Raw genomic sequence first — 14,801 nt, forward strand, 5'->3', positions numbered from 1 at the left:
ACAAAGGTTCTGAACTTAAAGAAGGGTAACTTTGAAGGTATGAGACGTGAATTAGCTTAGACAGACTGGCAAATGATACTTAAAGGGTTGACGGTGGATATGCAATGGCAAGCATTTAAAGATCACATGGATGAACTACAACAATTGTTCATCCCAGATTGGCAAAAGAATAAACCAGGGAAGGTAGTGCACCTGTGGCTGACGAGGGAAATTAGGGATAGTATCAAGTCCAAAGAAGAACCATATAAATTAGCCAGAAAAAGCAGCACACCTGAGGACTGGGAGAAATTCAGAGTCCAGCAGAAGAGGACAAAGGGCTTAATTAGGAAAGGGAAAAAAGATTATGAGAGAAAGCTGGCAGGGAACATAAAAGCTGACTGTAAAAGCTTTTATAGATACGTGAAAAGAAAAAGATTGGTCAAGACAAATGTAGCCTTGACAGTCAGAAACAGGTGAATTGATCATAGGGAACAAAGACATGGCAGACCAATTGAATAACTACTTTGGTTCTGTCTTCACTAAGGAGGACATAAATAATCTTCCAGAAATAGTAAAGTACCGAGGGTCTAGTGCAGGGGTGGGCAAACTTTTTGACTTGTGGGCCACAAAGGGTTCTAAAATTTGACAGGGGGGCCGGACCAGGAGCAGATGGACGGAGTGTTTTGGTAATACACCTCATAAGAGAAAATAAAATATCATGGGATATGTAGAAAACATGTGCTTTAATTTCAATTGAAAATGAACAAATGCATTACAACAAAATATCTGTCTTTGAAGTCCCATGGTATTTAGTTATTTATTGAAATGACTTTTAAAACACTGAAAATTAAATGAATAAAATACAGCTTTTTTTAATAGTAACAGTTATTATTTTAAAGCACTGAAAATTCTGTTATCCTTCAAGATGTTATCATCATCACTCTCCTCTTGACTGTCTTTATTTAACTGTAGGAGATGCAGGTCTACTTGTCCTGCTCATTCAATTGTCCCCTGTGCCAAAACTCAACAACGACCAGCACAAGGAGAGAACAGTGACAGCGCGCCAGTATGAGGAGCGCATTATTTGATCTGGAGCGCATTTTTTATTTTGAGAACGTACGTGCACCTGCGCACTACTCATGTCCATCACTCAACAGAAATAACATGTAACATGTAAGGCTTATTGAAAAAAATATTTTCAAATGAATTTTTTACATAACACAACGCAGAAACTTATTTTTAATTTCAGTGGGAACAGTGTTGTTGGTCTCCCTTTTTAGCCAGCGCATCAAAGTCTGGATTTAGTTTTGTTGTGGCGATTCTCAGGATGGATCTGATGTGTTGGTCAGTTAACTTGGATCTGTGGCTGGCTTTGTTGATGTTCATGACGCTGAACGCCTGTTCACACAAATAGGTCGAGCTGAACAAAGAGTAAAGCGCAAATGTGGAGTAATACGCTGCACCTCAACAAAGGTCAATGTATATAGAGTGCGTCATCTATTGGGAAATGCCAGAATTGTGGGGAAAAAATGTTAACAAGGTTTATTAATATAATTTCATCAAGTTCTGCGGGCCGGATTAAAAAGCTTAACGGGATGCATATGGCCCCCGGGTCGTAGTTTGCCCATGCCTGGTCTAGTGAGATGGAGGAACTGAGGGAAATACATGTTAATAGGGAAGTGGTGTTAGGTAAATTGAAGGGATTAAAGGCAGATAAATCCCCAGGGCCAGGTGATCTGCATCCCAGAGTGCTTAAGGAAGTAGCCCAAGAAATAGTGGATGCATTAGTGATAATTTTTCAAAACTCCTTAGATTCTGGATTAGATCCTGAGGATTGGAGGGTGGCTAATGTAACCCCACTTTTTAAAAAAGGAGGGAGAGAGAAACCGGGGAATTATAGACCGGTTAGTCTGACATCGGTGGTGGGGAAAATGCTAGAGTCGGTTATCAAAGATGTGATAACAGCACATTTGGAAAGAGGTGAAATCATCGGACAAGGTCAGCATGGATTTGTGAAAGGAAAATCATGTCTGACGAATCTTATAGAATTTTTTGAAGATGTAACTAGTAGAGTGGATAGGGGAGAGCCAGTGGATGTGGTATATTTAGATTTTCAAAAGGCTTTTGACAAGGTCCCACATAGGAGATTAGTGTGCAAACTTAAAGCACACGGTATTGGGGCTATGGTATTGATGTGGATAGAGATTTGGTTGGCAGACAGGAAGCAAAGAGTGGGAATAAATGGGACCTTTTCAGAATGGCAGGCAGTGACTAGTGGGGTACCGCAAGGCTCAATGCTGGGACCCCAGTTGTTTACAATATATATTAATGATTTAGACGAGGGAACTAAATGCAGCATCTCTCAAGTTTATGGATGACACGAAGCTGGGCGGCAGTGTTAGCTGTGAGGAGGATGCCAAGAGGATGCAGGGTGACTTGGATAGGTTAGGTGAGTGGGCAAATTCATGGCAGATGCAATTTAATGTAGATCAATGTGAGGTTATCCACTTTGGTTGCAAGAACGGGAAAACAGATTATTATCTGAACGGTGGCCGATTAGGAAAAGGGGAGATGCAGCGAGACCTGGGTGTCATTGTACACCAGTCATTGAAGGTGGGCATGGAGGTACAGCAGGCGGTGAAAAAGGCAAATGGTATGTTGGCATTCATAGCAAAAGGATTTGAGTACAGGAGTAGGGAGGTTCTACTGCAGTTGTACAAGGCCTTGGTGAGACCGCACCTAGAGTATTGTGTGCAGTTTTGGTCCCCTAATCTGAGGAAAGACATTCTTGCCACAGAAGGGAGTACAAAGAAGGTTCACCAGATCGATTCCTGGGATGGCAGGACTTTCATATGAAGAAAGACTGGATCGACTAGGCTTATACTCGCTGGAATTTAGAAGATTGAGGGGGGGATCTTATTGAAACGTATAAAATTCTAAAGGGATTGGACAGGCTAGATGTGGGAAGATTGTTTCTGATGTTGGGGAAGTCCAGAACGAGGCGTCACAGTTTAAGGATAAAGGGGAAGCCTTTTAGGACCAAGATGAGGAAAAACTTCTTCACACAGAAAGTGGTGAATCTGTGGAATTCTCTGCCACAGGAAACAGATGACGCCGGTTCGTTGGGTATATTTAAGAGTAAGTTAGATATGGTCCTTGTGGCTAAAGGGATCGGGGGTATGGAGAGAAAGCAGGTACAGGGTTCTGAGTTGGATGATCAGCCATGATCATACTGAATGGCGGTGCAGACTCGAAGGGCCAAATGGCCTACTCCTGCACCTATTTTCTATGTTTCTAAATAAATATAAAAATGGGAACTTGTCGTAATCATGCTAATTTTAGTTAAATGTATGAACTTAAAAAATAAACTTGCAATTAAATTGAATCGGTTCAGTATTGGAAAAAAATAATAGAATTAGTATTGTATCAGAATGATGCCTATTAACGAACGGTGAAGAAAAATTTGATTATGCCACAATGCTTTGATAATTTTCTACTGTGAAGATCATGTAGAGATTAAATAGATTTGCTAACACAATGTATTTTTTTAAAGCAGATTATTTTTGGTCATTTTTCAGTGATGCATGGTCAGTAAACTCTCCTCTATCCACAGGGCAGGAGTTGGATTGTGAAGCGGAGCTATGAAGATTTCCGGGTGCTGGATAAACATCTCCATCTCTGTATTTATGACCGCCGATTTTCCCAGCTGGTGGAGCTGCCCCGTACAGATTCGCTGAAGGACAGTGCAGAGGTATGGTACCAGGATCTGAATTCGCCTGTGTGTTGCTAATCATGGCTCATAATTAGCAGAGAGGGGGGGAAACCAGGAGACATGAGAAGTTGCAGATGTCCAAATCTGGAGCAGCAAGTTGACTGCTGGAGGAACTCAGCCGGTCATGTAGCATCTGAAGCAGGAAAGAAATTGTCAACATTTTGGGTCAAAACCTTATGGATTGGTTGTTAAGGGAAAACCAGGAATAGTTTTTCTAACGTGTGCCAATGTAGACTAACATTAGAGCTTAAAAGCTGCAAACTAAAAGCTTGTGGTTAACAGTTATTCTCCTAGGTATGTTCTCTTGGTACGTATTTGCCTCATGTAATTTTAATGTGTGTTTTCCTTTAAGAGTTGGAGCATGTAACTAACTGCTATCTGTGAGTCCCTGCAAATGCTTCAGTGTAGATGTGGCAGAAGCTGTCTGGCTGCTGAGACAATGGCATTGCATTGCATCTTGCACATTGAGTTCTTTAACCAACTAGTCTCCAGTATTGTAGAAATTGAATGTCAGAATGATTTGAGGCCATTCCAAATGCATTTTAACTGCAAAAATGTAGATCAATCACTCACTGGAATATCATCGGCTCCTTCTTTGTGCCATTTTTAACCCCCACCTCTTGATACTTGTAATCATTTCTCTCTGAGCTCTTTAGGTTATGTCTGATATCAGGATTTTTTTTTAACTTGGAAGATTTACAGCACCCTACTGCATTACCCCTACACCTTCCACTTCCCTACACTACCCATTCCACAGTCTTGCTCAGGTCTAGGGTCTTTATTTCAGAGTTGTTCTCATTCTTTTCAATAGTATGAATAGGCTTTTCTTGCTTGCAGCAGTTGTTTGAAGAATCAGGAAATTTTCAGTTGCTGTTTAAAAGTTATGGGAGTGATTTCCCCATAGCCTTTCACTGCCGTGCATTCATTGTCTCGCTGGTAGGTTCTGTAAATTGGTTACTTGATTGAATCGGGTACTTGCCTGTTGGCTACTGTGATTTGTTTAATTTCATCAAAGCTATCTCACGTGTTACGAAATCCCGTAACTGGATCACTTGCCAGCAAAGGTAGAGAGGTCCGTTGAAGTCTGATGGTACTATTTTTAAAAGTCTTTATTTATAAAGGGGCACAAAAATAAGATTAATACGAACATTCAGATAATATACGTCGTCACTACTCAAGGTAAAAGCACGGGTCTAATAATAACCATCAATAAGAAACAGCTCGATCGTTTGTCTAGGGGATAATATATTGTCCGATGGAAATATAAAAGTCACTCAGTTCCTGCAGGCTTCAGCCTTTGGGGACCGCTGGGTTTTCACTTGTTGGAGAGAGAGAGAGATTGGTGAGAAAAGAAACTTGCCCGGGTCTTTTATGAAGCAAATCCGTTGAATCAGGGGAGCGGGCTTCCCCGTTGTTAGCTAAAAGCTGGTTTCTGTGGTTCCAGCCACCGATTCCAGCTGCAGAATCGAACGCACGTGGTTACCTTCAAATGGCTTCCTGCTACTACGGGATCGTTAGCGTTTCTTCTGGTGCGTCTGAAGGGGTTGTTCCCCCAGACCCTCTTTTATACTTCCTCACAGGGTCTCAGATGTCAATCAGGTTGGGATGATGCAATCTCTCTCTCAACCAGCCCACTTTGCCCGAGGGCTTGCACGTAGCATAGTCCCCAATCCACAAACGTCGTCTCCAGAAGACAATGGTCAATGTCGCATTATTTTGCATCGCTGTGGAACGAGGTATTCGGCACATCTCTCTCTCCCATTTCCTGGGTCTACTGACCCCCCCCCCCCCCCCCCCCCTCAACTAGTGCTCTTGCGATTCTCACAAAGGAGGGGGCTGCAGACATAGTACACGGCATAGAGATCATTCAGAAATATAAGAAGTAAGTAAAAAAAACATTTATATTGGGAGATTCAAGCGACACTTTTGGGGATAGTTTACTTTTCAGTAGGTGTTATTAAGAGTTGAAGCAGCAGGTGTTTCATTCCCAAAGGCTTTCTTAGAACCAGATATTCAAAGCAGAGAACAGCAAAGTGTGATGAGAATGGGGATTTTAAAACAACCCAAGAAACTTGCAGATCGCCTGAGAAACGTAGTCAGCTTTATTAGACTGGGCCTTCATTTCCTGAGTGTGTATATTCAAAATTCAAAGTAAGTTTTATTATCAAAATACATATATATAGTACAGTAGGGTAACGTAATTGGGTGAAACATACATAATTCATAACCACTGACATTGAGTTGGGGTTCACTTTAAGTGGCTAGTCTGACGTGATGATATTATTACGTAAAGTACTGTTACCGCGTTTTGTTCGGTGTTTGAAGTACAAAAAATGAATTGCTATGGTTTTTCTGAAACATAAAACACCTCACTTCATTTTATTTGTGAAAACCTACATTGGTGATCCCGATGCTCTAGGACGATTCCAGAGTTATTGAACATGTTGGCCAACGCAGTCGCTTTGAAACTGCTGGTGTTTTGGGACCAAAATGCTGTTGCTTGGTTTGTACAAGTGGAGGCCCAATTCGTGCTGAGAGAAATCACTGCCGACAGCACCAGACGTTTCTATATGGTTATGGCATTCAGTATCTCTATGACTGCGAGAGTGGCGAGTCTGCTTGAACACCCGTATAAACATAATGAATACCGATTGCTGAAAACAGATCTTTACAGGCTTTTGGACTTTCAGAGTCTGAGCACGCCAAATGGTTGCTCTCCTTGCCTGGCGTCAGCGATGCTAGGCCTTCAGAGCGAATAGACCACATGCTGTCTCTCTGGGGAAATCAACATCCTTGTTTTATTTTTATAAAGAACTCTTCATGCAGCAAATGCCTGTTTAAGCTTGCATAGTCCTCGCTAATGCAGTCATGAAGGACTATAGGGAGCTTGTTAAAATGGCCGATCGTCTACACTTCGCTTGGCAGTGGTCCATCGCTTCTCCTTTCCCTACCTCTATAAGCCCGGTCAGCAAAGCCCCCAACATAAGGACACCTGTGGCTAGGAAACAGATGATGCCGGACCTGTGTTTTTACCGTGCTCACTTTGGTATGAACACAAGGAAGTGCTGACCGCCTTGCAGCTTCAACAGTGTCAGCGCATCAGGACATCAGAGGTCTGTGAACACTGGGTTCCAGTTGATAGTGTTGTCTACTGAGGGTGAAACTTCCCGTGTCACCAATTGATGAGAAGGCAAAGAGCGAAGTAACCTTGCTGGGAGGCCCCCAATGGCAGCAGGATCCAGACCTATGGGACACGATGGGTGACACTGTGCTTCAGTGGACGCTGTTACACATGGGACTTCACCCTGGCTAAAGTCGCTAGACCTCTGTTTGGTGCAGATTTCCTGTGTGCCCTAGGACTGTTAGTCGGTCTTAAGAACTACTGGCCTGTGGATGTCAAGGACTTTGGGTCATTACCCTGCGTGCCCCCCCCCCCCCCCGCCAGAAAGTTCTCCACCACGACTCTGTCAAGTGCATGCACCACCGCATGTGAATTTACTCAACTGCTGGTCGAATTCCCAAACCTCACCAAGTCCACATTCACACGGGGTCGAGCACCACATTTCTACAGCTGGCCTGCTAGTCCATGCCCACACTCGTAGACTGATTCCACAAAAGCTGGCAACAACGAAGGCCGAATTTGCCAACATGGAAAGACTTGGCATTGTATGCCAGTTGAATAGCCCTAGGGCTTTGTCCCTCCATATGTCCCCCAAATCCAATGATGGTTGCTGCCCATGTGGCAATTACCAACGGCTAGACGAGGCCACCACCCCTAATTGTTATCGGTTCCACAAATCCAAAATATTTTGGCACATTTAGCTGGAAAGTTAATTTTTTCCAAAGTTGATCTAGTTAGAGGCTTCCTTCAAGTGCCTGTGTGCTTTGGGGACATTCCTAAAACGGCTGTGATAAACCCTGTTTGGCCCCTTGGAGTTTCTGCGCATGCAGTTTGAGCTGAAAAATGCAGCGCAAATTTTCTAACGGCTGATGAACTGTGTATTAAAAGACTTGAGATTTTCTTTTTGCTTACCTGGATGACATATTTGTCGCTAGTGCATCCAAATCTGAACACGTATCTCATCTCTGCACTCTTTTCATGCACTTAAGCCAATGTGGGTTGACTATTAACTCTGCTGAATATGAGTTTGAGTTAATAACCTTTGACTTTGTCAGCCATCGCATCTCTGCAGAGGGTGCAAAACCCCTCCCAACAAAGGTGAGAAAATCTGCAGATGATGGAAATCCAAACGATGCACAGAAAGTACTGGAGGAACTCAACAGGCCAGGCAGCACCTATGGAAAAGAGTAAACAGTCAATGTTTTGGGCTGAGGCCTTTCAACAGGGCTGGGAAAAAAGATGAGAAGTTGAAGCAAGAAGGTGGGGGTAGAGGAGGAAGAAGTACAAGGTGGTAGGTGATAGCTTAAACCGGGAGGGGGGGGGAGGGGTGAAGTAAGGAGCTGGGAAGCTGATAGGTGAAAGAGATAAAGGGCTAGAGAAGGGGGAATCTGAGAGGAGAGGGCAAAAGGCCATGGAAGGAAGGGAAGGGGGTGGAGCACCAGATAGAGATGATTGGCAGGTAAGGAGATGAGAGAGGGAAACGGGAATGTGAGAATGGTGGAGGGGCAATTACTGGAAATTTGGGAAATCGATGTTCATACCATCAAGTTAGAGGCTGCTCAGACGAAATACAAGGTGTATGAGATGCCAATCAAGCTCTTTCCAAGACGACCCTACAGGCACACCCGCTCCCCATTGCACTCATAGCCATTATTATTGATGCTTCAGACTACGTTGTGGGTGCTGTGCACAAACAGCTGGTCGGAGGTGTGTGGCAGCTGCTCGCCTTCTTCAGCCGGCAGCTTCGTTCACCCGAAAAGTAGTACAGAACATTTAATCATGAGCTTCTTGGTCTCCATCTGGCTGTCTGCCGTTTTCATTTTCTTCTAGTGGGCTGCCATTTCACTGCGTTCGTTAACCTCATGCACACAACGGGCAAAATATCAGACTCTTGGTCTGCATGGCGACAATGTCAACTAGCCTACATATCCCAGTTCATAACTGATATACAACATATCAAGGGGAAAAATAATGACATGGCTGATCGCCTCTGAAGGCCAGCCGTTGAGGCTGTACACATAGGGGTTGGAGGTGACGATGCCATCATGACAGCCAACCAAGTTACTGACCCAGAGGACCAGGCTTACCGAACAGCAGTTTATGGGCCCGTGTTTGGCTGATATTAATTTCAGGGAAGCTGGGGTTTCTCTCCTATGCAGTATCCCAACAGGTCGCTCTCTCTCCAGAGTGCCCACACACTGGAGGTGGACTGTTCTTGACTGCATTCATGGCCTCTCTCATCCGGGCCAGAAGGCCTCACAGAAACTGGTTGCACTAAGATTTGTGTGGCACAGCCTGAGAGGGGGTGTGTGTGATTGGACAGCAGTCTGTGTGGAGTTCCAGTAGGTAAAAATTAAGCGTCATGCTCAAGTGCTACTGGTACCTTTTGAGGTCCCTGAGCAACAGTTTGACCATGTCAATGTGGACCTTGTGGAAGAGGGAGTCTCTTCCCCTCTCCCACAGTTTCTCGCATCTCCTTACCATGGTGGACTGTACCACCAGGTGACCAAAGGTCATCCCTCTAGCATCAACGACGACCACACACGTGGCTTGGGTGTTCATCAGTACCTGGGTTGCTTGGGTTGGCACCCCATCTGATGTTTCTACTGACCATATTCACATCAGACCTCTGGGCTGCGTTGGCCCAGAACGTCAGCATTAGTCTACATCACACCACAGCGAATCACCCACAGTCCAATGGCCTACTGCGATGGCCCAGAACCTCAGCGTTAGGCTACATCACACCACAGCGAATCACCCACAGTCCATTGGCCTACTGCGATGGCCCAGAACGTCAGCGTTAGGCTATATCACACCACAGCGAATCATCCACAGTCCAATGGCCTACTGCAATGGCCCAGAACCTCAGCGTTAGGCTACATCACACCACAGTCCAATGGCCTACTGCGATGGCTCAGAACCTCAGCGTTAGGCTATATCACATCACAGCGAATCACCCACAGTCCAATGGCCTACTGCGATGGCTCAGAACCTCAACGTTAGGCTATATCACACCACAGCAAATCACCCACAGTCCAATGGCCTACTGCAATGGCCCAGAACCTCAGAGTTAGGCTATATCACACCACAGTCCAATGGCCTACTGCGATGGCTCAGAACCTCAGCGTTAGGCTATATCACATCACAGCGAATCACCCACAGTCCAATGGCCTACTGTGATGGCCCAGAACCTCAGCGTTAGGCTATATCAGCCACAGTGAATCACCCACAGTCCAATGGCCTATTGTGATGGCCCAGAAACTCCGCATTAGGCTATATCACACCACAGAATATCACCCACAGTCCAATGGCCTACTGAGATGGCCCAGAACCTCAGTGTTAGGCTATATCACACCACAGTATATCACCCACAGTCCAATGGCCTACTGCGATGGCCCAGAACCTCAGCGTAAGGCTACATCACACCACAGTCCAGTGGCCTATGCAAGCGGTTTCACCTCTCCTTAAAGGCTGCTCTGAGGACTTCCCTGATGGATGAGTGTTGGCATGATCATCTCCCATGGGTCCTGCTGGGGCTCAGAACAGCTCCATAAAAGGACCTGCAGTCATCCATGGCTGAGTTGGTATACAGGCAACCATTATAAGTGATGCAATGACGCCAGGTCGGCCTCTCAACAACGTTCTGCTCTCCTCAATAAATTCAATTCCTTTGCACCTGTTCCTACCTCCCATCATGGTGTCTGGCACTCTTGGGCTCCTTTTTACCTACATTCCGCCTCCTTTGTTTTTGTCCACCATGATGCACACCAGCATCACCTTAGGCCCACTTACGATGGCCTGTTCCTCATTTTGGAACCAAGAGAAAAGATTCTTATCATAGATGAGGGGGTAAACCCGAATGTATTTTAGTAGATCAGCTTAAACTGGGCCACTAAGATTTGGAGGATTCCGTTACCCATGCCTCTGCTGTTACAACATGACCACGAGCATGTCAACACACTTCTTGGTTGAGCCAGCAGCACCTGCTATTCCACCATCCATGGAACATAGGACCTAAGCTAGGCGGCTCGTCCGAGCTCCAGAAAGGCTCACAATGCCAGTTTTAGTGAATTCTGGAGGGGCCTCTGTAGGGTAATGTAATTTGTGGAAATGCACATAGTTCACTGCCACCAACATTGAGTTAGGGTTCACTTTAAGAGGCTGTTCTGACGTGATGATGTAATTACATAAAGTTCTTCTACCGCGCTTTATGTTCAGTGTTTGGAGTACAATAAATGAGTTGTCACGGAATTTCTTAAACATAAAACGCCTCCACCGTGCTTATTTCCTTTTCAAAGAAGAGTTGCTCTTACTTCCAACACCTGGAGTACTTATTCACTTCACACCAAAGCCTCTTGAACCAAGACTTTAGGAGACTCCTGGATAGGTACATGGAGCTTTGAAAAATAGAGGACTATGGGTAACACTAAGTAATTTCTAAGGTAAGGGCATGTTCAGCACAGCTTTGTGGGCCAAAGGACCTGTATCGTACTGTAGGTTTTCTGTTTCTATTTCCAAATACTACCTTGAAATAATTTTCTTGCAGGCATTTATGGGAAAAATAAAGAAATACAATAGAATCTAAGAAAAAAATACATAAAGACAGCCAGACAAGCAGAGTGCAGAAGACAACAAACTGTAATTAAAAAAAAAATCAGTACTGAGAACGTGAGTTGAAAAAGAATCCTTGAAAGTGAGCATATAGATCATAGAATCATAGAGTCGTGGCGAGTAAAATTATCCACACCAGTTCAGGAGCCTGATGGTTGTGGGGTAATAACTGTTCTTGAACCTGGTGGTGGGAATCCTAAGGTTTCTAAACCTCTTGTCCAATGGTATAAGTGAGCAGAAAGAGGGTAGGAGGTTTAGAAATCTTAGGATTCATGGCTGAATAGTGGAGATCTATGATGATGGATGCTGCTTTCTTATGGTAACTCTCCTTGTAGTTGTACTCAGTGGTTGGGAGGGCTTTATCTGTGATGAACTGGGCTGCATCCTCTGTCGGCTTTTATGTTCCTGGACATTGGTGTTTCCAAGCCAGGTCATGGTACAACCAGTCAGTTTGCTGTGCATTTGCCGAAGCTTTTCAAAGTCTTAGATGATATGCCAAATCTATGCGAACTTCTGAGAAAGTAGAGGTGCTATTGAGCTGCCTTTGTTATGGCACTTACATGTTGGTCCCAGAACAGACCCTCTGGTATGTTAACACACAGGAATTTAAAGATACTGACCCTCTGTTGAGGACTGGCTTATGGACCTCCAGTTTCTTCCTCTTGTAATCAATAATCAGCTTTTTGGTCTTGCTGATGTTGAGTGAGAAGTTATTGTGGCACCACTAATCCAGATATTCATTCTCACTCCTGAATGCTGATTTGTCACCATCTTTGATCTGGCCAACCTCAATGTTGTCATCAGCAAACTTAAATATGGCATTGGATTTGTACTTAGTCACACAATCAAAGGTACAAAGCAAGTAGAGCATGAGATTAAGCACAGCTGTGATGCGCCTTTGTTGATTGTGATTGGGGAGGAGGTGTTGCCAATTTGTACTAACTGGGTACTGCCAGTGAGGAATTCGAGGATCCAATTGCACAGGGACGTTATCTGTTGTGTTTGTAATGACAGAGAGTGCAGAGCCCACCTGGAGGCCAGTATACAGGATATTCAACTGAACTTTATTAATAACTCTGCTTGTATAATATGTGAATTCCTTCCATGTGGGAGTGACTTACTGAATGGCATAGGAGCAACACTATTAATAACCTCAACATCTCCCCTTTTTGGGGGCAGAAAACCGAAAAAACTAGGTATGTACTACTTGTCTATAGAACTGTACTGAAATTATGTTCACTGAAATTGAGCGATTCATTCACTTTACCCATAGCATGTAACTTATGCTTCTTACATAAACAAAAAGAATTGCCAACATTATAGCTTTCTCTTTGTTTTCAACTCTCACTCCCTCTGTCTCTTTCCTTCCTATCATTTTTTTTCACCAATTCTCTTTTTTTTTAAAAAAAAAGTCTTATTTTGTGAATTTTTTTCAACATTAGAACTTTTTAAAAAAAAACAGTAAATCTAATGGAGGTCAGGGTAGACTACCTGAACACTGGCAGAGTGAGAGGATTACTCTGCCTCTTTAGTCACTTGCCCTTAGCTAATGGCTATGGAGTATATCTCTGTAGTGAGACTTATCAACGACCAGATCTGGTATAGGTCCCTAGAACTGTTGGAGCGGATGGAGCTTCTTGAACAGGTGGGCCTACCTCGGGTAAGTGGTCCTCATCATAAGGATCAGGCTATTCTGTTTCTTTTTCTACCTTTTGTGGACTTTGAAGGCCATGAGCACATGCCTATTCAACCTGACTTTACCTTGTGATCACAAGCAAATGTGGTGCATGCTGTTGTTCTTTTGGTGAATTGCTCTGAAACCCAAATAGCTTCACCACCCCTGAGTGGTGACAAAGATTTTGCTCTGTGTCTGAGATCATGCATTCTCTTTGTTTTATCACACTGTTGCCTCAAAACTTTTCACTTTGTCCAATAAGTGAAGTTGCAGAAGGGAAGGAAGAACGGGCAGGCTTGCTCTTAATCTCCGGCCCATTAACAGCTTTAAGTAACTGTAGCCATTCGCAAGAGATGTGGAGTGATATGCAAGCAAAGCTTTGTATAGGTCTTTTGCCTTCAATAGGAGACTTTTTAACAGTTGGCCCTACTCTTTCCGCTTCTCCATTTACCTATGGGTACTGTGGAGTGCTTGTCTGGTGCTTGAACTCATAGTCCCTAGCAAAGGCTTTGAATTCTGAGCAACTGAATTGTTGTCTGACACAAATCTCTCTGGAATTCCATAGTGAGCCACTACAGCTTTTTGATGCTGTATAACTGCTGCTGAGGATGTAGAGGATAGCCTGGACACAAAGAGTCACAGAGAAGTTCAGCACAAAAACTGGCCCTTCAGTCCATCTAATCCATGCTGAACCATTTAAACTGACTGCTCCCGTTGACCTGCACCAGGTCCATAGCCCTCCATACCCCTACTGTCCAAGTACCTATCCAAACTTTGCTTAAATGTTGAAATCGAGCTCACATGCACCACTTGAGCTGGCAGCTCATTCCAGCTGGCACCACCCTCTGAGTGAAGAAATTTTTCCTCAAGTTCCCCTTAAACATTTCACCTTTCCCCCTTAACCCATGACTTCCGGTTGTTCCACCTAACCTCAGTGGAAAAAGCCTGCTTGTACTTGCCTATCTATACCTCTCATAATTTTGTATACCTTTATCAAATCTCCTCTCAATAAACTCCTAACCTATTCAATCTTTTCTTATTACTCAGGTCCTCCAGACCCTGCAACATCCTTGTAAATTTTCTCTGTACTCATTCAATTTTATTTACATCTTTCCTGTAGGTAGGTGACCAAAACTGTGCACAATACTCCAAATTAGGCCGACCAATGTCATATACAACTTCAACATAACATCCCATATCTTGTACTCAATAGATTGGTTTATGAAGGCCAATATACCAAATGCTTTCCAACGACCGTATCTACCTGTGGCACCGCTTTCAATGAATTATGGACCTGTGTTCTTGGATCCCTTGTTCTACGGCACTCTTCAGTGCTCCACTGTTGGTTGGTCCTACCGAAGTGCAACACCTCACACTTGTCTGCCATTTTTAGCCTATTTGTCCAGCTGATGCAGATTCCTCTGCAAGCTGTGACAGCCTTCCTCATTGTCCTCTACACCCCTAATCTTGGTGTCATCCACAAATTTGCTGATCCAGTTAACCATTTCATCCAGATCGTTGCTTTAGATGACAAACAACAGTGGACCCAGCACCGATCCCTGCAGCACACCACTAGTCACAGGCCACCAGTCAGAGAGGCAACCATTTACTACTATTCTTTGGCTTCTCACACAAAGCCAATG

General features: G+C 44.1%; 1 protein-coding gene across 12 annotated transcripts in view; it reads left to right on the forward strand.

The window, feature by feature from the left end:
* The window catches only part of LOC132385221 (rho GTPase-activating protein 32-like), a 556,026-nt gene that overhangs the window by 376,680 nt on the left and 164,545 nt on the right, over nt 1-14,801 (forward strand). For 9 of the 12 annotated variants that reach the window (XM_059957165.1, XM_059957162.1, XM_059957163.1 and 6 more), the window contains one exon: nt 3,593-3,730. In XM_059957165.1, the coding sequence (XP_059813148.1) occupies nt 3,593-3,730 (138 nt within the window). The remainder of the gene's footprint in view (nt 1-3,592; nt 3,731-14,801) is intronic. The other 3 variants (XM_059957168.1, XM_059957169.1, XM_059957166.1) reach the window with 2 other exon arrangements.

The sequence above is a fragment of the Hypanus sabinus genome, chromosome X2 (genome assembly GCF_030144855.1).
Source record: "Hypanus sabinus isolate sHypSab1 chromosome X2, sHypSab1.hap1, whole genome shotgun sequence".
NCBI lineage: Eukaryota > Metazoa > Chordata > Chondrichthyes > Myliobatiformes > Dasyatidae > Hypanus > Hypanus sabinus.